At 39.9% G+C, this 23,735-nt stretch overlaps 1 protein-coding gene across 6 annotated transcripts in view; it reads right to left on the reverse strand.

Moving 5' to 3' along the window:
- DCBLD2 (discoidin, CUB and LCCL domain containing 2) overlaps window positions 1-23,297 on the reverse strand; it is an 89,170-nt gene extending 65,873 nt beyond the window's left edge. For 3 of the 6 annotated variants that reach the window (XM_023238891.2, XM_023238890.2, XM_023238889.2), the window contains exons 1-2: window positions 22,727-23,296; window positions 4,879-5,106 (exon numbers count right to left, since the gene is read on the reverse strand). In XM_023238891.2, the coding sequence (XP_023094659.1) occupies window positions 4,879-5,106; window positions 22,727-22,937 (439 nt within the window). In that variant the 5' untranslated portion in view covers window positions 22,938-23,296. Of the gene's footprint in view, window positions 1-4,878; window positions 5,107-9,927; window positions 9,950-22,330; window positions 22,443-22,726 lie in introns of those variants that run through there. The other 3 variants (XM_045036797.1, XM_045036796.1, XM_045036798.1) reach the window with 3 other exon arrangements.
- Between the last annotated feature and the right edge of the window lie 438 nt (window positions 23,298-23,735).

Raw genomic sequence — 23,735 nt, forward strand, 5'->3', positions numbered from 1 at the left:
CTGTATACTGAAACAGGTCACTGGATATCAATGAAAACCAGCCCACAATGATCACCTTCAACACATATCCTTGTAACACTATTAAGACTTTAAAGCTAAATAAACTTCTCAAAAATCAATACAAAAAGTCTGGCGATAATGGAAGAGTATTTATTTTTTTAATTTTTTAAAATGTTTACTTATTTATTTTTGACAGAGAGCAGGCTCTGTGCTGTCCATAGGGAGCCCGACGCAGGGCTCAATCCCAGATCATGACTTGAGCCAAAATCAAGAGTTGGACACTTGTCTGAGCTACTGAGGCACTCCAGAAGAGTATTTAAAAATAAATCAATAAACTCAAAGAAAGAACATGTGAATCAAGGACATATTTACATAAAATCAAATTGATCCTCAAGTCTTCATGTAATACAAATTTAAAAATAAGCAGTTTTTTTAAATGTTTATTTTTGAGAGAGAGAGAGAGAGCACGAGCAGGGGAGGGGCAGAGAGAGACGGAGACACAGAATCCGAAGCAGGCTCCAGACTCTGAGCTGTCAGCACAGAGCGTGACATGGAGCTTGAACCCACAAATCATGAGAACATGACCTGAGCCGAAGCTGGAGGCTTAACTGAGCCACCCAGATGCCCCTAAAAAGCAATTTTAAACATGCAAGAAATTCTGCACCCATAAGTTCTGCTTCAAGAATCAATCTAGTCTAAGATGAATTTTACCCATTCACAGTATGACTGGGAGAACTTGCGCAAAAGGCTGAAAATGAACATTTGTTATTTTTATTTTTTTTATTTGCTTGTTTAAAAAAATTTTTTTTAATGTTTATTTATTTCTGAGACAGAGACAGAGCATGAGCAGGGGAGGGGCAAAGAGAGGGGGACACAGAATTCTAAGCAGGCTCCAGGCTCTGAGCTGTCAGCACAGAGCCCGACACGGGGCTCGAGCTCACAGACTGTGAGATCATGACCTGAGCCGAAGCCGGACGCTCAACCGACTGAGCCACCCAGGCGTCCCCATTTGTTATTTTTAAATACAGAAGTAGAGAAGCGCCTGGGTCGCTCAGTTAGGTTAATGTCTGATTTGAGGTCAGGTCATGATCTTGAAGTTCATGACTTTGAGCCCCACATTGGGCTCCATATTGACGGTGTGGAGCCTGCTTGTGATTCTGTCTCTCTCCCTCTCAACCTCTCCCTGCCCCTCCCCAACTTGCACTCTCTCTCAAAATAAATAAACCTTAAAAAATTAAAACAAAACAGATCCAGAAAAGTTAGAGAGGGGTTGAAGAATAAGAGGTTATATGATGTAGGCTGCATGTTATGAATTTATGTTCTAACAGAGTAAAAGTAGGGAAAAGAAGAGAGGAAAAGAGGAGGTAGAATAGTTCATTGAATGTTATGTAGCAGGTAGCACAGACAATTGGTAGGAGTTAAAGAACACCATCAAAAAAAGACAAATCCGTGGTGCCTGGGTGGCTCAGCCGGTTAAGCACCCGACTTCAGCTCAGATCATGATCTCACAGTCTGTGAGCTCGAGCCCCACGTCGGGCTCTGTGCTGACAGCTCAGAGCCTGGAGCCTGCTTCAGATTCTGTGTCTCCCTCTCTCTGACCCGCCCCGATTCATGCTCTCTCTCTGTCTCAAAAATAAATAAACATTAAAAAAATTGTTTTAAAAAATAGTATAAATTGAAAGATAACACTTAGAACAAAATTATAAAACTTATTAAACTCCAAAAGCAGTTTTAAAATAAAAAGGAAAGAAAACAATGTAAAGAAATACGAACAAGGTGTGCCTGGGTGACTCAGTCAGTTGAAGTGTCTGACTCTTAATTTCAGCTCAGGTCATGATCCCAGGGTCATGGGATCAAGCCCCATGTCAGGCTCTGAGCTAAGCATGGAGCCTGCCTAAGACTCATATTCTCTCTCTCTCTCTCTCTCTCTCTCTCTCTCTCTCTCTCTCTCCCCCCTCCCCCCTCCTCTGTTTCGCTCCCCCACTTTCACTCTCTCTCTCAAACCAAAAAAAAAAAAAAAAACCAAAAGAAAGAAATAAGCACAACAAATACATATAATTATAGCTTAAAATACGATAAACTTGAGATAAAACATTCCAATTTTATAAATAAGTGCAAATGGGCTTAACTATCAAAAAAATTTTTTTTTCAATTTACTTCACAAAATAAACCGTGAAAAATGTGCTACATACAAGATACACATACAAAACAAAATGATATAGAAAGGCTAAAAATAGCAAAGCAGGTATACCAGGCAAATGAAAACAGTAAGAGACAAGAAGGAGGATATGCAGATACTGAGAGACAAAGAATTCAAACTAAAAGTATTATTAGACATGACAAAGGAAACGTCTAATGCTGGAGGTCACAATTTAAAATAAAGATATTATAATCAAGAATATTTATGCAACACCGCAATGCCCGTAAAAGCAAAATCCCAAGGAAAAACAGGAAAAAAGAGACATACCAATCCAGTAGGTAAAAATAAAGATATGTGTAGAAAATCTAAACAGAAGGGCGCGTGGGTGGCTTAGTCGGTTAAGTGTCCGACTTCAGCTCAGGTCATGATTTCACGGTTTGTGAGTTTGAGCCCTGCGTCAGGCTCTGAGATGACAGCTCAGAGCCTGAAGCCTCCTTCAGATTCTGTGTCTCCCTCTCTCTCTGCCCCTCCCCTGCTTGTGCTATGTCTCTCTCTCAAAAATAAACAAACATTAAAAAAAGTTAAAAAAAAAATCTAAACAATAAATAAGACAAATCTTCTGAATGTATATCAAACTTTGCATCTTGATATTAGCGAATAAACCTTCTCAAGCATACACGGGACATTTCATAATAAAGGTTGTATATTAGGTTATGCAGAAAATATTAGCAAGCTCCATGAAATAGTGATATCCCTTCCAACCACACTCAGAAATATTTATGACCACAATGCAGTAAAAATAAAAATTATTAACAGCAGCAAAGAAAGGTACTTCCAACAGGAAATAAATCTACTTATGTATTATTTACCCAATAGTAAACAGTTAGTGGGTAAAAGGGAAATACAAAACAAATTACAGAATTCCAAAAAAGTATTGATAACACTATAAATCAATCTGTGGCATATCAAATTAAACCCCACAGCTTTAGACATACTTATCAATAAAAATGAAAGAATGTAAATCAATTAAAATTCTTTTCTAAAAGCTCAGAAACAAATGGCAAAGTAAGCTCAAAACGAGTATAATGAAGAAAATGAAATAACGGAACTAGAAACAAAGATTAATAAGGGAGAGAAAAAAGAACAGATCTAAATACAGTTAATAAATCAAATTCTATTTTTTGAAAAAACAAAATAGGCAAACCACTAGCTGACATGGGAAAAAAAAAAGAGTACAAATAAAGAAAACAAACAAACAAAAAATGTCATGAAGAAAATAACCATTGACAAAACCACTGAAATAACCATTAGAAAAAAAGCCATAGGATTCTATTTTGCAGACATCACTGCAAATGAATTTGAAGACCCAGGTGAACTGGGTAATTTACCAGGCAAACAACTTACTAAAACTGAATTACTTAAAGATAAAATCTGAAACAGATCATACTTAGAAAAAATAAAGAAGGGGCACCTAGGTGACTCAGTTAAGCATCTGAGTCTAGGTTTTGGCTCAGGTCATAATCTCACAGTTTGTGAGTTCGAGTCCTGCATCAGACTCTGCACTGTCAGTGTGGAGATTAATTACTTGGGATTCTTTCTCTCTCTGCTCCTCCCTTTGCTCGCATGCTCTCTTTTAAAATAAGTAAATAAACTTAAAAAAAAAAAAGAAAAAAGAAAGAAAATAATAAAGAACGACCCTACCAAAAAAAAAAAAAAAGCACCAGGCCTTGCTCCCACAGGTAAGAGGCCAAAAAAATAGAGAAGACATGAAGGATTAGACCAGAGATGGGGAAGAGGCGAGAGGATGAACATCACACTTAAAGATACTGGGTTCCAATTATACTTCTAAAAGACAATTTATACATTTGTACCAATCAATGTTTCCAAATTAACTCAGAAAGAATTCAAGATTTCTTTATGATGTTAGCTCACCCAAAGAGTCTTAGATTTTTTCTGCCTTTCCTAAAACGAAGGGACTGATCTCTAAAAGCCAAAGGTTCTTACCTTAATGACAGAGTAGATTCTCCTGGGAAGCTTTTAAAATACAGGGGCGTGGGTCCCACCCAATCAATTCTGATTCAACTGGTCCAGGATGGGGACCAGGTATACAGTATTATTTAAAGTCTTTCCAGGTGACTCTAATATGCAGGCATAATTGAAAACCACTGACCTTAGCTAAGAATAACAACTATAGTAGCTAATATTTACTAAGCATATATTATGTGTTAGGTACTCTTCTTAGCACTTTACATGTTACTAATTCATTCTCCATTTTACAAATGAAAAAACAGGTCAGGTAACTCACCCAAAGTCACACATATGCTAACAACAGAGAGAGGGTTTAATACCAGGCAGTTTGGATCCAAAACCCATGCTTTAATCACCATGATATACTGCCTCCTAAGTGTGAATTATGCGTGAATTATACCTGTATTCTTTAGTTGCAAATAAAGTGATCAGGAAAAAAACAAAACAAAAAAATGAGATAATTAATGTCCTCCTTCTTGGAAGCAGTACATCCTGTTGCAAAAGTACCAACAAGTTTATTTTGAGAGTAAATAAACAGACAAGAATCTTCTCTTCCCAAAAGGTTCAAATTGAGATTTCCACACATGGTCCACACAAATAATTTCTTACATATCATCCTATACAACCTAGTTATTCAATGTCAAGTATCAAACATTGCTTTAGCTTTAAAACTCAGGGCAGTGATGTACATTTACAAGAAAAATTCCTACCTATTTCAGTTCTGCTAACTCCAATGCCATTATAAATTCTCAAGTAATTAAAATGACAAGAATCAGAATCTTCAATGTCAAAGTCACCAAATTTGATGCGCACTCTCTCTCCCATCTTTACACGGATCTCCCATTCACAAACGGTGCTGTTGGGATAGGTCTGTGGGTAGTTTATGGACATGAGGGTCCCACTTTCAGGGCCTAGTACAGTATGTCCACATCCATCACCTTAAAAAAAAAAGAGTTAAAAGAACGATAAATTATTATTACATCTTTAACTTATACTATAAATAATCAGGATTCTTTTGTGAAAATTTAAAAATATGTATGACAGATATTTTATGCCACCAATACTTTCCTTACACAAGATAAAAGGGATGATAGAGTTCTTAATATATCTACTCACAGGAGCCCGGAGAGAAGCCAGGTAAGGTCAAAATGATCAATGATTATCCTTATTCAAAGAACTTTCCAATCTGAATAAACAGATTTATTAGCTTAACAATAGATTTATACACATATCACAATTCCAATCTTTAAAAGAGTATTAATTCATAGTAACTGTTCAAAGACAACATAAACTATAAAAATAAAAGTATGTGATCAGCTTCATCCATTTATTTATAAATATAAACCTTTCTAAAATCTGTGAGAAGACTAAAGGTTATGCAGATTACTGATCACAGTATTACAAGGCATTCATCCTTGAAGGCATTAAAGCAATATTTAAGGAAATTTAATTTTACATTCTACTGAAATTGGACTTTGGAGTACTCCCCCTCCTAAAACCTCACTTTTTCCTACCAAATGAGGAGGAAAAAATGGCATTTGTACATCATGAAACATTAGGAAAAATAACCTTCCTATCTTGGTAGCAGCAGGATTTGCTCCAGCAATTCGTTCTGCAACTGGATATGGGGACTCAGGTAACTTAACATAGTACTATTATTTGCACCCTTCCCTTTCTCATAAAAAGTGGTATTTGGGCACCTAGAAGAGGCATGCAGTGGTAAGAAGTTTCAGGTGCTGCTCCAATTGTACCAGTCAGCATTCCTTAATGATGGGATTCAATGACGAATCTCTTTTAAATCTCTAAAAGGAAGATGGGTACACTGTACTAAAACGATAGTATTTTTTCGTTCAAAAATAGCCACCTATAATCACCTTTGGAATAATTCAGTACTTACACAAAAAAAACTATACTAAAAGTGACAGTGCTGAGTTTTATTTATTTTTTAAATGTTTATTTTTGAGAGAGACAGAGAATGATCAGGGGAGGGGGAGGGGAGGGGGGAGAGGGAGAGAGGGAGAGAGAGGGAGAGAGAGGGAGAGAGAGGGAGAGAGAGGGAGAGAGAGGGAGAGAGAGGGAGAGAGAGGGAGAGAGAGGGAGAGAGAGGGAGAGAGAGGGAGAGAGAGGGAGAGAGAGGGAGAGAGAGGGAGAGAGAGGGAGAGCGAGATTGAGAGAGAGGGAGAGCGAGATTGAGAGACAGAGAGAGCGAGATTGAGAGACAGAGAGAGCGAGATTGAGAGACAGAGAGAGAGAGAGACAGAATCTGAAGCAGGCCCCAGGCTCTGACCTGTCAGCACAGAGCCTGACGCAGGGCTTGAACTCACGAACTGTGAGATCATGACCTGAGCTGAAGTCGGACGCTTAGCCAACTGAGCCACCCAGGCGCCCCAGTGCTGAGTTTTAAAGTCAATATAGATATAGATGGCTGTAACAGAATTTTCTATTATGTTGATTTATTATTTTTAAGAACAATGCAGTGCTGATATCATTTGCTAGAACAAATAAAAGCTTTAAAGGCCTGTAAGAAGTTAATACAGTATCTAGCAAGTAGTTGCAAAATAAATGTTTATTAATTGGATGTATAAGGAAATTGTACATGAACCAATGAAAAAGTAATTTCAAACCAGTCTCAAAACTAAATTTTTTGAAAAGTTTTTTTTGTTTTTTTTTTTTTTTTTAAGTTTATTTGAGGAAGACAGAGAGAGTGTGAGCAGGGGTGGGGCAGAGGGAGAGAGGGAATCCCAAGCAGGCTCCGTAGGGTCAGAGCAGAGCCAGATGTGGGGCTCAAATTCACAAAACTGAGATCATGACCTGAGCCAATATCAAGAGTTGGGACACTTAACCGACTGAGCTACCCAGGCACCCCTCAAAACTAACTTTAGTAAAAGAACACTCTGTATAAGCTTATGATGACAATACTTTATATCCTTTCCTGATCAAGCAATTCTCAAATCCGTCCTAGTATTGTTAGCCTACTTTTAAATGTTTAATTTTGAGAGACAGATAAAGAGAGTGCATACACAGAGGAGGCATTTGACAAAGGATCCAAAGTGGGCTCCATGCTAACAGCAGAGTCCGACACGGAACTCAAACCCATGAACCTTGAGATTATGACCTGAGCCAAGGTCTGGATACTTAACTGACTGAGCCACCCAGGCACCCCTAGCCTATTTTAAAGGCCAATACTAGCAATCTGGCTTCCTAAACGAATATCTCACATAAAGCTCAGCTTTTGAGCAATGTTAAAACTTCAGCTCTCTCTACACCTGCTTTCATTCTACACACAAAAACTAGGCATAGCCACTCAATGATATATAAAGGCACCATGAAATAAACGTGAGTTTTTGTGATATATTCACTGATATTTTGCAAATATAAAATGTAAATGTTAGATAACTTAGAAGAAAAAAACCCCACAAATTTTCCCTGAAACCATCAAGAAAATACCTTGAAAATCTCTGAGTATCATCCAAATTAGAAACACAGGGATATAAAAACTGTCTCTGTAAAAATAAATGAATTGTAATATAAATAACTTTTGAATAATCATTAACATTTTTCCTTAGAGAAAAAAAAAACTATCCCCTAAGACAAAGTTTCTAACGTTATGAAACTAGTTTGAAATGTTTTCTTAATACTGAAAAGATGAAAATGTGCTTTCTGGAATGCTTAAATCTTTGAAAAGCAGCCGCTGAACAAATGAAATAACTCAAAATATAAACGTATTTTCTTTAGTGAATAGAACTAAAGCAGCTTTTTAACTGTCTGGAAGTGTTGATGGATTTCAGGAAGCCAAGAATTTCCTATTAACAGCTGAATTCATGACTTAGTAATGGCAGATTGTCCCAACCAACGAATTCCCCATAGGCTATTATTTAACTTAAGGTTGCCATTTTAAGATGAATTTTACAAAAGTACAAGCAGTGTTAGTAATTTTTATGTCTTTATGCTCATATTTATGTTTGATTCTCAATAAGTAATACACAAAATGTTTCTTGCCCTTTCCTCTATAAAGCACAATTTCTACAAGTCAACAAAATAACAAACAAAATAACAAAATAACTGATGAAAAACAGGACTTTTACATGCATGCTGATGAAGAAAACAATTAAAATGGAGAGGTCTTTTTTCAGTATCTTGTGTAGGGGGAGGGCATGAACAGTCCACAAGTAACGTGCCAAGAATGTTCTAAAATATGTGATGGAGTTCAGAGCTTCCTCCTCCAGCAAAAAGATGATATGCACCAGAAACCAAAGTTAAGAGAGTTTCAAATCTACTACTACAGTGAACAAGTTTGAATGTTTCATATGCCCAAGACTTTGATAAATTTACCTGACAAGATAAATAGCTTAGCTGGTCTGGACAAACACTTATTGCTATGAAGTATATGTTTAGAATATTCCAGTTTGAAAGGGGAAGCTGGGCTTATACATTATCACTAGGCCAGCAGTTCTCAAATGTTTTTCTCAGTTATTCCCAAATAAGAAATACATTTTACATTGTATTCCTACACCCATGCATGTACAATCCTGACCTGCTCTGGTCCCCACCAGCACTCAGAAAACCACTGTACTAGGCATCCAAAGGTCATAATGTTGAATTCTCAAAGAAAGACCCTGTCCTCACTTTTACCCCCAAATTAGAAAATGTGCTTGCTGTTTATTTTCACAGTTCTTAAAAGCAAATCCTATTCTGCACAATACTGAAAATAACAAAGTATTTAAAAGTAAAACTAAAATCTGGAAAATATTCTTTATCAACTAATCACCTAATACACTCAGAGCAGTGGTGCTCAAATGGGGGGTGAGGGGGAGGCTCCCACGGGAGCAATTTTACCTCCCATTTGGCAATGTCTGGAGATAAATATCCAGATAAATATCCAGTTGGTTGCCACAACTGAGGGGGTGGGATCCTACTGGCATCTGGGGGTAGAAGTCAAGAATGCTGCTAAAGATCCTACAATGTGCACAGGACAGCCCCCAGAATAAAGGGTTGATGTTACATGTCAGGAGTACTGGGGTTGAGAAGACTGACTTGGAGCAAAGACTAGGACAACTCAGACAGAAGATCTGAGTGAGTTCTTGGCTGGGTTTCCTTTGGCCCCAAGGATAATGCTGTTCTGTCCACTAAGGGTACAACCTAGGGCATACTTTCCCTGCTGTGGTCAGTAGTTATACTAAAGAGTTTTACAGTCCCACTTCCCAATTTTTATAAGTCAATGGAGGTTAAAGGAGAGAAAACATCCTTTTTATTAGCCTACATCCCTGGAATAACTTTTTTTCTGGGTCAGGAGCTCTTAAAATTAGGGTTTAAAAAGGGTGCGAATAGGGTCAGGAGTAAGTCTCCTAATTTTCTGCTTAGCTTTGTATGTTGGAAAGAATAATGATCTGTGACCAAGCTACACTGCCTCTTGTTATTCATTTTCACGAGGCAGAATTGACAAAGACAGCATAACTACTATGGGGAAAAAAAACTTTCAAATGACTTTCCTAGGACCAATCCATACACTGTCACCCATTAACTCCAACATCACCGAATCTTTCTCCTTCTCAACTCCATCACCACCACCATCGCTGCCAGCTTCTCCTCCTCCCCCTCCTCCTCTAGATGGTCTCCACGAAAGTATAACCTACCATCCAGGATAGAAGCCTGTCAATGTAATTTTTGAATTTCAATTTTATTTCAGTGAAGAAGAGACACTGGAATTTGATCTCACTGCTCCTTTGTTTGGCTGCAGATTTATCTAGGGAATTACTCACAGAACATGTGTTCACTTCCTCTGAAGAGTCTAAGGTCAGATGTGTTAAGCCAGATACAAGTTTTGGTATTGTTCCAGGAAAATAACTGAGTATTTTTTTAAACTACGTATCCCTAGAGAAAACAGAAAGTACATTAAACATACTTAAATAATAACGTATTAATACAATAAAGAAGATATGCTTATTTTAGGCTTCTCTAAACTTCAAATCAAATGTGTTTTTTTTGCATACATGCTCATGATACTGATTACATGTGACCTTTCAGCCACCCCCATATTTTAGTCACACTAATACAGAATATAAATCATACTAATGACTGAATCGTATTAACACAAACACTGCATGACTTCTAAAAATACTTTCTTCAACACCAAACACAAATGCAGGATGCTTGCACAAATAATGCCACAAATGTGGAGCAATGTAACTTTCATGATGACCATCATGAACTGGGAAAGGTTCAGACTTTTCCAGCAAGCTTTCAAGGATTTTTTCTTTTTTAATCATTATGAACAGGTGAGTCTCACTACACTTGCTCTAAATAAGTGTGTCATTTCTGTCACATTGTCTAATGCCATCTGTGAGATCTTATAAGCTGGAAAAAGAGGCATTTAGAGTAGAAAAGCATTCAAAGGAGTAACTTGCAAGAGTTAACTAAAACATCCTATTTCATTTGGATACGATGAAGATTTTTAGTGTAATATTTAGCATTGTGAATTTTTCGACTGAAGTACTCTATGAGTCCTATTACTATAAGATTTTTAAAATTGCATCACTACATATCTCAAATAAATAATTCAAGGTACTACTTTAATTCCACTCATTTTTTAAAAATACTACATAAGATGGATATGCTCGGAGAGCCTAAAGAAGGTCACTGTGACAATTTTTAGAAAAAGAAATAGCTCCCAGCTTCATTCTTTTTTAAGCCCAAACTATTCTCTGCATGTGTGATAATTTACAAAATTGAATTACATGAAGGAACGTGGGAAGTATAAATCCTCTTTAACCCCCACTAAGCACACATCCTACTTAGAACATAATGGTTAGGCAAATGAGCTCTGGAGTCCTGGCATGATTTTAAATGCCCTATCCAGCACTCACTGTGACTTTCAGAAGGTTATTTATTGCTGCTAAATCTCAGCTCCCTAAAATGGGGATACAAACAATTCAAACACAAAGGGCACAAATTAAATGAGACATTGTATGAAAACACCTAGTACTGAGGGCCTAACCTATAAAAATGCGCTCAATAAACACTCTTTTGTTTGAGGGTACCATTCCAGTCATAAAGGACCGGAAAGGCTTTTGCCCATCATATGTGGATACAGGGCATTTCTACAATCTAGCTAAAGTAACCCAATAACTGTCCATTACTTTGGGAAATGTACAGCAGCTTTAAAGTTTCAAGTGTAGTGTTCTTGTGAAAAGTATAAACCCAAGAGAAAGTAACTCTCACTCAACTTCTCAGGGATGACCTCTATTTCTCTTCAGTAACTGTCCGAATCACAAGCCGGGCTTTGTTTTTGCCATTATTAGAGACACTCTCACCCACCTGTGAAAACTCAAACACTTTAAAGTCTCAGCTAGTCAGCCTTCTTATACCCACATACTTTCCGTGAACTTGACTTCTCTCTTTTCTCCCAGTCTATTAATCTTGTCCTGGCCTCATGTCTTTCCCTACACAGCCTAGGCTTCATGTCCAGTATGTTAACTACCTCTTCCTGGTACTCTCAATTCCTAGCCATTGTGTCCTTCTTGAGTATCTACCTGTCAAACCCTCAACCCTGGTTCACATAACCTCTCTCTGCCAAAGAGCTGAGCACTACTGTGAAAACACACACACACACACACACACACACACACACACACACACACACACACACTCTCTCTCTCTCTCTCTCTCTCTCTCTCTCTCTCTCTCTCTCTCTCTCTCTCTCTCCAGGGGGATAGGTGTCATTAGAGTAATGGGTTCCAATCTCAGAAGGGCACTCACAGCCACTCAGTATTCTCTTATTCAGTGGTTCTCAAAATGTAATCAACATTAAAATCACCTCAGGGCTAATTAAATTAAAGGTTCTCAGGTTTCCCCCCCATCTCCATAGATTCTAATAAGTATGTCAGAAAAATTATCTTAAACTTAGACATTGGTTAAAAAAAAAAGGTCAACAGCATATCTTCTAAATGTCACAGAAGCTAAAAGCTGCCCAAGGAATACAGGGCAAAATAGTTATTTGGATTTGCTATATTTATCACTGCTTAAAGGTCCCAGTTTTCATTACATGTTAATGTATATAGTTTCTTATCTGGTAGAGATGCAAATCATTTCTGTGCAGCTGAAAAGATAATCCCAAAGGTTAGTTTATGACCCTATTGGCCCATTACCCAGATTTAGCAATTTAGCAATCACATCTAATCTGGCAATCACATCCTGTAACACCTGGTTTCTCAAATACTCTTAGGACAGGTTTTAACACCTTACTGATTCCCTCATTAATGAATGAACTGAATAAAATCTTAAACACATGTTCATTTTATATTTGCATGGCATGATTTTGCCTCTTTTGCAAATTCTAACCTGTAAAACAGCTTGTCAGTGGGAGCTAGGTTTTGCAATTTAACAAATCATAAGACACTAACAATAACGGCAACAACAACAAAACCCACAAAAAACTCTTTCCACCCAGTGTACCCTGACCTCTACCATCTTCTCGCTCACTTTTCCTTTCTTTTACAAAGAAGTTTCTTCTAGTCTCCATAGTTGATGTCTTACTTCTTTGCTTCCTGTTCTAAGTTCCAATGCACTGCAATTCAGCTTCCAAAAAGAAAAGTTTAAGTCCTAATTTCTGGTACCAATGAATATAACCTTATTTGGAAACAGGGTCTTAACAGATGTCATCAAGTTAAAATGAGGTCATACTGGTTAAGGTGGACCCTCATTCAATGACAGGTGACCTTAGATAAAGAGAAAAATGTGGACATGGTTACAGACACAAGAAGAATACTACATTACAGAGGCAGAGATTGGAATGATGCAAAGGAACTCCGAAGATTAAAACTCCAGAAGCTAGGGAGGCAAGGAAAGACCCTCCCCCAGAATCTTCAACAGAGTATATAGCTGTGCTGACACCCCAATTTCAGAATTCTAGCCTCCAGAACACTAAGACAATAAAGTTCTGTTGCTTTAAGCTATCTAAATTTGTGGTAATTTGTTACGGCAGCCCTAGGAAATGCAGGCCTACTCACCAATGAAACTATTCACTAATGCAGCCAGTTTCCAAGCTGCCAAAAGTTAACGTGATGAGGGAGCAAAAGGCAAGCTGAGGGCAAAGCACAAGCACATACCCACAACCCCTTCCACCTCCCAGGTGTGACCTTCCCCGGGCACTCCTGGCTGCCCAAGAACAAAGAAAGGGGAGAAACAACGGTTATCTGATAGCACAGTGATGCAGGAGTCTCCCATCAGTTTGCAACTGTCTTAATGATTTACAAGAAAAAAGCAATCTCCAGAAACCTACAGACTCAACCTCCTGGGGACCTAATGTCATCCTCCCCTCCACAGCATAGAAAATCTTATATAATCAGTCACTCTTCACACAACCCCAGCGCAGCTCTTTCTGCTCACGGGTACTGTCCCGTGCTGTAATAAAAACACCTTTTTGCACTGAAAACGTCCCAAGAATTCTCCCTTGGCCGTTGGCTCCGAACCCCACTCCAAACCACGTCAAATGGATACTTTTCCATCCTTATCATGTGTGACCTTTCCATATTATCTGGCATCGCTGGCCCTTCCTTCCCTCCCATCTTCCTTCCTTCCTTTGTATCTTCCCTCCCTCCTTAAAATTCTCCTTCCCTGGCTCAGTTTTTTGAACCAACTGCAACTTCTCTAGCATGTTCCTGGGCTTCTTACTGCCAACCACTGATGCTGTTCAGTTCCTCCCCCATTCTGGGTATTCTACCAGGGGTATCTCCCTACTTCCTTCAGTTACCACGAAGTCTCCAACCCTTCTCCTAATCCTCAAACCTGTCATCTACTTATATATTAAGCACCTCTGCTCATATTATTCACTCACTGAATAAAAATTTACTGACTTCCCAAACAGATTTGATCCCAGCCCTCAAACATTCTAGAAAGTGAGGTGAATTATGTATTTAAACACATAAGAGCATTAAGTAGATGCCATGGTCGATATGCCTAATATTTAAATCCAGGTGTCTGACTCCAAAGTCTCTTCTCTATACTTTCAAAGTCCACCAAAGCACAAAACGGTGAAGACAGACCAAGAAAGGGCTCAGGCTGTTCACAGTAAACACAAGCCAAAACCAAAAAGAAAAAAATCTGACAGTTTAAATGATACTTTCAGTAGAGCAGAGACTAGACTGCAAGGAAATCAGCATTTAACTAATATTTGTTGTGCACCAGCTACTCAGAAAATGTACAGCACAGACAGAGTCAATCGGTTAGTAAGTTTGTCCCTGAAAAAACCAGATGCAAGGTACCGGGCAAGCAAACAGTAAAGAGGAAAGATGTATACAAGCCAGCGGGGTTTTGACCATGTTTCCAGGTACAGAGTAAGAAGCCCATTCAAGTTTAAATTCTACTTAAACACAACTTACATTCCCTGATAAAGCAGTGCTCGGGTAAGTGGAAGAGATGGTTTCGGGAAGAAGGAAAGGTGAGGCAGGTATGCTGTGTAGGAGTTGAGCTCTACAAAGTGGAGGGGCCACTGTGCTCCTGCTGAGCAGTAAGCCCCATGGGAGATTTGATCAGTAGTCGTCGCTGGTGACAGGACTAGTCACAGTGGGACACATGACTTCCTCCAGTGACCCTGGGCTATCCAGAACCAGAGAAAGGCAGTGGGGACTGGCATGTGAGCCAGGTTGGGGATCTGTCAAGGACAAGAGGAAGGGCATGACAGAATGAAAGACCTGGGAGGCCGCATTGAGGAAGTGAACCTAGAGATGGACAAATGTACCGGATGAAGGCAGAGGAACCTAAGTTTGATGTCTTGCTAATACCTCAGTCTGCCCCTCAGTGCAAAGTCCTCCACAATTTTGCTCCCACTGACCTTTCCAGCCTTCATTTCTCATTACTTTCCTCTGACACCAGATTACTGAAACTATTATTCTCCAGGAATTGCAGCTGCCAAAGAAAAAGGAGGCAGGCAACTGTGAGAATCAAAATTAGTGCGACTCTTTGGTAATGTTGGAGGTGGCCAGCAGTCAGCACTGAAATCAGAGTTTGAAAGACCCGGCAAAGGAGAGACCCAACTTGCTGACCCTGATTTAGGCTGTTACTGACAAGACGGGCACAACTGTTTTCTAAGTAGCCATGGCTCTGGTTCTAGCTGAAGGACTTCTCTCACCGAAGGAGCAAAGAGGTCTAGCTCCCAGAAAGAGGTTGGCTGGGACATGCTAGGCCCTGAGCAAGTACGCAGTAAGGTCCAAGAGAGGGCTCTAGTACCATGAGACTGAGAGGCCTGGGCTCTGACAGCTAACTGTGGGGATTAGACAAGAAGAGTAACATGAAGGGCACGCAGATGCCCAGACACTAACATCGAATAACGTACATGGGGCAGCAGATTCACTCCAGAAATGGGTTCCCAATTCATATTTTTGAATGACAATTTAGTAGATATAAGAAGACAATGAGAAGACAATAAGAAGAAAACTTAAAAATCTCTGTCAGAACAAATATTTAATACACAGTGTGAATAATGGGTGGCTCAGTTAGTTGTCTGACTTCGGCTCAAGTCATTATCTCACAGTTTGTGAGTTTGAGCCCCACGCTGGGCACTGTGCTGACAGCTCAGAGCCTGGAGCCTGCTTCAGATTCTGTGACTCCCTTTCTTTCTGCACCTCCATCCCCCTCTCAAAAAAAAAAAAATTTTTTTTAAGTTTTTTTAAATACCCAGTGTGAATAATGAATGCAAAGAAATAAGTGAGAAGTACTATCTGGAAGGAGTGTGTGGGCAATGGTTAAAGAATTCTTCTCGGGGATAATACAATACCCAAGAAGGGTTGTGAAGGAACATCAGGAGCTTACCAAGGATGCAAGGAAAGAAAAAAGCTCTTTCTTTTTAAATAGACAAAATAGCATATGTAAAGAGATCACTATAGGGAACAAGGCAAAAAAAGCATAAAATTATACCTCAGAGCATTAAGTCTTACACATGAAATATATATATAAAACGGGTGGAGATGCTAGTATAAGATTAAGTTAGAGAAGAAGGTAGACACCAGACTGTAAAAACAATTACATGTGTAACATGCAAAGGAATTTGGAATGTATCTTACAGGTGATCAAGAGGCTGCCTGCCACACTATGGAAGTATTAACATAGTTCCAGGAAGGCAAGTACCCCAGGGCCCAGAACCACTGCCAGCAGTAACCAACCAGCAAATATCTGCCCAATTATTAGGCAGGGGTGCAAGGTAGGGGGCTCAAAAGGAGGAAGTAGTAAGCCAGGACCAGGTACTTAGAGTCTGGCTACTCACTGCAACAGGACAAGCTTTTATAACCCCATGCTTTCCTGACTCCTTGGTGTTCCGATGCTGTGATCTTTACTTCTCAAATGTCTGCCATCCCCGTGGACTACAAACATACCAGTCCTTTAAAGCTCACTCAGTTATCAGCAAGGCTTCTCCTATTTCCCTAGGCATTGTGAGCTCTTCCTCCCTTCAAACCCACAGCACTATGCAATCTCCCCTGGTTATTTTTAGATATAATCCAACTGAATTATTTCCCCAATGAGACTGTAGGTTCTCCGAAGACAATTATAATATTTTACTCTTCTCTAAATGTCTCAAGACTGTACTGACATATGTGCAAACATCTCTGAGAGCTCATCATAGCTGGTACTACTTCCTGCTATAAGTTCTTAATGAGAGGAGTACCAGCATCTTTTCTTTGACCAACCAAGCAATTCAGTTTTGACTGCAAACTTACATGCACCCTACTCAACAAAAGCCGTGCAAGAAACTTGGCCTACTCTCAGAAAGCTTAGTTGAGGGAGGCTGCACCTTGGAGGGGGTCTTCCCCATAATTTCAAGTGACTAATCAACATCTTTCTTCCAACTACATATCCTTCAGAGTGCACGTTGATCTAACAGGCAATGTTTTAGCAGTCTTCTAAGATCACCCCATTATCCCATCTGCTTCAGTGGACTCTGGCATTCATTAAATACTAGTTTCTTTGAATATCTCTATTTTCTGTCCTTGTGGATTATGTTGATTTCCATGTAATAATCTGGAAATTAGCATTATGTGGTTTTTTTTTTTAATTCAATGTTTGTTTATTTTTGAGAAAGAGACAGATCACCAGCAGGGGAGGGGCAGAGAGAGAGGAAAACAGAATCCAAAGCAGGTTCCTGGCTCTGAGCTATCAGCACAGAGCCCGACTCAGGGCTCGAACCCAAGGACCACGAGATTATGACTTGAGCCGAAGTTCGCGCTTAACTGACTGAGCCACCCAGGTGACCTGCATTATATGTTTCTAAGCTAATATTTTGAACTGAAATACCTTCTTACAAAAGATCTCACAATGAATGAAGAATTTAATCAAATGCGCTAAAGAAAATGCTGTAATAGCAATTCTGAACTATAGAGTAATTACTTCATAAATAATGAATTTTTACATTTTGAAGTTTTTGCTGTATTTTTAAGTATGCTTGCATGTGTTAAATTAGCCTACACAATACACAATTTGAACACAATATGTCTATAGAACATAACAACACGATTAAAATTATAACCATGTAAGATTATGTAGGTGTGTGAACATAGAATAGAAAGAAACATAAAAATCATAAATTGATAGATTAGGGAGTAAAACTATGGATAATTATCAATTAAGTTTTTGGCTTAGAATCACCATTATCTGTACAATATTTAAAAAATACAGTGATAAGGCCATAAGGTTTTTATAAAGTAAACTGAATCCATGAGCCATACAAGAAAAACTGCCTGTCTCACTTCATATTTCAACAACCACATTTCACTATCTCTGTGAAGCTTTTCCTAATCCTAACAATTTTAGGTCATCATTCTACATCCTTCCAGCTAATCAAGAAGTTGAATCAGAAACTTTATTTGCATGCATTCAATTAACGCCCAATATTACCACCTGAGCTTTCACATCCCACGTCATTGTGTAAAGTATAATCCTAAACTTAAAACCTACCTCTTTGTAAATGGAGCCTTTCCGCATACTATAATCTTATGATTTTTTTATGGAAATTAATTCATTTGTCACGTTAATTCTAGCACTGGTACTTTCACCTACACCAATTTCATGGATATTAAGGTGTTGTTCTTATGTTGGTCTTCTAGAATGAACCTTAGATGTTCAGATAGAATTATTAACCATCTTCATAGGCAAATAATGTTTCTTCTTTGCTTACAACATTGGGAAATCTACCTAAAAATCATTGACCTGTAATTTTACAATGAATTTTTCATTTACAAGTTTTAAAAATACGGATTTTAAACCTGATCATTAGCACTTTGGAATTTGTGCTGTATTTCTAATTTTCACTGTGCGAAATTAATCGGAAACAGCAGAAAAAAGATGCTTTGATTTTGCCTCTCAACAAAACTACATGTAAGAGGCCAAATGTTTTATCAGACCAAGAAAAGACAATGGAAAATTCTAAATTAACCTAATGTCAATATTAGAATTACAAATGTTCACTGCTGAGGCAGAAGTGTTCATTTCTGACAATTCACAAATATTGTTCAAAAATTATTTACCTGCGTCACAGCCAAATAAAGGCATTACTTGACAGAAAACAACTCCCCCCCCCCCCCCCCCCCCCCCGCACATTAGTTCTGACATCACTGCAGAACTGAATGATTAAGAAAGAACCTGACTTGTTTCACAGATTTATTAGCAAACAAAAATCAATACCTTCACAAATATTTCACGGTAATAGGTATAAACGTCAGTAATAAATTTTAAAAATTAACTTCCTGGGGAGCACCTCGGTTGGTTAAGCGTCCAACTTTGGCTCAGGTCATGATCACACGGTTTGTGAGTTCGAGCCCTGAGTTGGGCTCTATGCTGACAGCTCAGTGCCTGGAGCCGGCTTCAGATTCTGTGTCTCCCTTTCTCTCTGACCCTCCCCTGCTCGAACTCGTGTGTGTGTGTCTCTCTCTGCCTCCCTCTCTCAAAAACAAACATTAAAAAAATTTTTTTAAATTAATGTCCTGATATTTTACCACATTCAAATAAACGTCTAACCCAAGAAGGGAGGCAAATCCTCTAGGACACAAATGAAGAAGCTGAGATCCTGAGATGAGGGGACACAAATTGCTAGTCATAAATAAAGTAAATCAGGGGCATAGAATCATTCATAGACTCTCAACTTCCTATTAAATATACTTATTACAGTAAATATGCAATCAAATACGCAAATAATAAATTTAACCAATTTAAGTTTTTTAGAAAGACGTGTTACAGTAAAATAGGCTGTCAACAACAAAAAACCCATCATAGTACAATTAGATGTGAATAAATACAATCTATGTATAAGTATATTAATAAAATAAGACTGGTTAAAAGACATCTCTGCTGTGAAGGGCTGACGGTTTTTCAGACCACTGATAAATTTTATTCTGAGCCAAATGAAAAGAAAAATCACTGCCTCAGAATATATGCTGAGTATTACATGACATTACAGCTCAACCTTGAAAAATGCAGAGGTTAAACACGCTGACCTCCCCGTGCATCGTCAAAAATCCGCCTATAACTTTTGACTCCCCAAAACTTTACTAGTAGCTTACTGTTGACCAGAAGTCCTACCAGCCTTCCGTATAACATAAACAGATGATTGACACATATTCTGTATGCTACTGGTGTTATATGCTATATTCTTATAATAATACATAACTTTTTCTTAATTTTTAAATATTTTTGGGCTATTAAGTTCCTGAGTTTTTTCAAATGTTTGTGAATCTCCAAAAAATTTTCTAACACACTTATTAAAAAAAAATCGGCGCAGTTTGACCTGTGTAGCTCAAGGGTCGACTGTAACTGGAATGAGAGTAATACCTACTGCTACTTCAAATGATATCTGGAAGATTTAAAAAAAAATTTGAAGCCCAGTTCTACCTCAACATATGCATTAAATGCATTTCTACCTAGACTGGCCAAAGGGGGAAATAAACTGAAATATCATAAAACATTTTTTTCACAGCTTATATTTTGACTATATGTTAATTACAGAAAATATGGAAAAGCATAAAGAAATACCCAAAAGACAACTACTATTTTATTTCTTTTCAGTCTTCTTCCAAAGACTTATAGAGTAAAAACTCCAGTTTGTCACTTAACACTACAAAATATAGACATTCACATTATTAAAAATTCTAATGGAGTTTTAAAACACTTTCTTCATTTTTAAATTAGATTTCTTTTCAGGTTATGTGAGGGAATACCAGCTGGATCCCAAAGCTTGTCTGTCAGATTAGTTAAGACTGGTTTAAAAGCAATTCTACCACCGACTGCATCAGGGTCCTTTGGATAAAAAATATAATTTTTAAAAATTAGGGGAACTGAAATCTCACTCAATTCCTGTTTCCAGTGATGCATACCTAACTGGTTCTTATTTATCAACTTAATACACTCAAAATTAATAATGATAATCACTTTTAGCTATATTATACTTTTCCCTTTGCAAAATTCCTATGTACTATCATTTCATTTTTTTTAGGCTATGGAATAGGTTATTCTCTTAACACAGATGTAGAAAACTGTGGTACAAAGAAATTAAGTGACCTCACAAAATTTACCCTATCAACTTAGCAGAACTAGAAATCGGGTCTTTTAAATTAACACCATCTTTTCTATTTGTGCTAATCTACACTGCTTATATAAGACATCGCTGTGAAAGAGAACCATGTGTTTGTTAAAACGCTGTGCAAAAAACCGAAGTTGAATGGGGGCACCTGGATGGCTCAGTCGGTTAAGCGTCAGACTCTTGACCTCAGCTCACTCAAGTCAGGATCTCAGGATTCGTGAATTCTAGCCCCGTGTCTTGGCCCTGCACTGGGAGCGCAGATCTTGCTTGGGATTCTCTTTCTCCTTCTCTCTCTGCCCCTCCCCTGCTTGCTGGCTCTCTCTCTCTCTCAAATAAATAAACTTAAGAAAATACAAACCCTGAAATTAAACCTTGAAAGAAAATAAGTTAATGTTGCGTGTTAATTAGGTCAGTTTCGAGAAATTCCAAAAACTAAGGAAACTGTCTCATTTGGGGAGGAGACACAGAACTGATTCTACACTGCTCAAAGATGATTTTTAAAAACATGATATGAACACTTCAGATCTAGAAATAAGCAAAAGTGAGCATTCTGCTTATACAGTTACATTCCTTTCTGTATCAAGGTACCTTTTATTTGTGTCTCAGTTCCCTTATGTTTGAAATGGGATAACCATCCCTATCTCAGATGGTTGTGGTGAGGATTAAATGACTTAATACACATACACCACTGAGTACTATGCCTGCCACAAAGTAAGTCCCAACTAGTTGTAGCACTATGCAAGCCTTCTCGTTTTTTCTCTCTCCTACTAGAAGGAAAATACATGCACAGGCTCTAAAACTTCAATAGGGGGGTGGGAGGGAGGAGATATCACACTTTATTTTATTAAATGCTGATTCAAGAATTTATTTAAGATGAACTAACTAAAAACCTGAATGCTAAGCATCTAAATTTTAAGTTACACGGCGTAGAAACGTGCCTAGAACTAAAAGAGGTCACTTTACCAAATACATTTTTCTTCATAGTGAGATTCTATTTCCACATGCCTGTCAAAGTTTTGGCATTTTCATAACGACAGGCTGTGGCCATGATTCCACACTTTACTGAGAACCATATGAGAACAACATTTAAGCTGGACTTAAATATGGAGATCAACTTAAAAAAAAAAAACTTCCCAGCAATAAATAACAATCCAATCCATATTCTTCTCACTGCAATAAAAAAGGAAATACAATGGGAAAATGTGTTCAATAACTGATGCCAAACTGATTGAAAAATTGCAGTTCACTGCCTGAAAATAGTACTAAAGGGCGGAGGAGGAATCAGCCCTGCATTCTCTTTCCATTATGATGATTATTCAATAAACAGTTTTGCTCAGTTCTGAAACAGGTATTTCAAGGACGGTAGACGGAAAAAAAGTTCTGTCACTTTCTGGAAGGGCTTACCCTTTTAACTCGGAATGCTCATAGCACGTTGCCTTGGGTCAGAATGAGTGTCTGACCCAGGCAATCTAGACCACCAGCAGGAATAATAGGAAGGGATCGTAAAGGACTTGTACTGAATCCAAAACTCAAAGCTAACCAGAATCAGTATCCTTCGCTTTTGAACCTGAGCACTTTCACAAAAGATAATTAGCGCCACTTGCCTTTAACCGGTTTAAGATGCTATTTAATTATCTTGTCTTCCTACTCTGTCCATCATTTTAGCTTAACTTTAGGGGTCACATCTCCAAAACTTTTTTCCTCCCAAATATTTTTCCAAGAAGAATCCAATACCGAAAAGGAGGCCTTCACAGCAGAGTCTCACTTCTCTCTTTTCAGCAGCACCAAAGGCCTGGTCAAAAAGTAAAGACGCGCCAACTTGGGGGACAAGGGGCAGAGCCCACCTTTGCAACTCATCCCGGAGAGGGCCTGGTCTGGTCACGCACCCAAGCGCACTGCACCTCCCCCGCGCGTCTAGAGACCCGGCATCCCGGAGGTTCCCCTGCGACCCCGCCGCCCCTGGGGCTCCGCGTGCCGCGCGCTCCCCGGGAACCACTCACCTTGCTGGGCTCCGGCGTCCTCGAGCAACAGGAGCAGGATAAGTAAGAGCAGGAGGAACAGAGGCATGGGGAAGGAGGAGGAGGAGGAGTTGGGGCGGGGAGGGCGAGGGCGGGAGAAGGGGAGCGCGGCCCGGGCGGGGGCGGCGGCCGCGGCCCGGACTCGGAGACGGGGAGGGCTGCGCCCGGCTCTCACCGCCGCCCGGCTCCCCATCTCGGCGGCCGGCTGTCCGCCTGCATAGTGCGGGAGCCCCGGGAGAGGAGGCGGCGGCGGCGGCGGGAGAGCGAGAGGCACCGCGCGCTACGCCCCGCGCCGGGACCGTCTCTGCCCCTTGCTCCGCTTTCGCCTCCTCTTCTCTAGTTCCTTCCCTCCGCTCCCTACCCGGAGACCCCAGACCAGAGCGCTGGGGAAGAGAGGGAAGGAAGCGGGGTACTCGAGCCGCGGAGGGCCGCTGCGGCAGAGCCGGAGGACGCGCCTCCCGCACCGCGTCCCTCAACCCAACCCCGACTCGCGGCACACGCCCGGGGCTCCGGCTAGCTAGCTGGCAGGCGGGCCGCCCGCTCCCTCGCGCTCCCTCTGGCGCGCACTGACCACGCCTCCTCGGCCCGCCAAGGCCAATCTGCAGTTGGCTCTGGTCCGTCTCCCTCCGAGCCACCCAATCAACACGCTCTCTCCTCAGTCGGCCCGTTAGGTCCCCGGCCCACTCCTTGAGCTCAACCGCCCCTCTTCTCTCTCCTCCAATCCCCTGCAGCCTTAGGAAAGCGTCCCACCCCGCTTCCCCCAATCGGGGTTCCGCCCCCAAGCTCGGGCCCCCGGCCGCCCTGCCCGGCCCGGGCGCCTGTTATTGTTGGGACGGCAGCCCAAGCTGATCTCGCTAGGGCGGCTGCTCGCACTGGTCAATGACTTCCGGGACTTCCCCCATCCCGCTCTCCTGGCTCCTCAAGCCCAGCTTGTTCATTGCTCCTCCCCTGCCGCGCATCAGGCCACTGGAAGGGGTGGGAAAGCAGGATC

This window comes from Felis catus, chromosome C2, assembly GCF_018350175.1.
Source record: "Felis catus isolate Fca126 chromosome C2, F.catus_Fca126_mat1.0, whole genome shotgun sequence".
NCBI lineage: Eukaryota > Metazoa > Chordata > Mammalia > Carnivora > Felidae > Felis > Felis catus.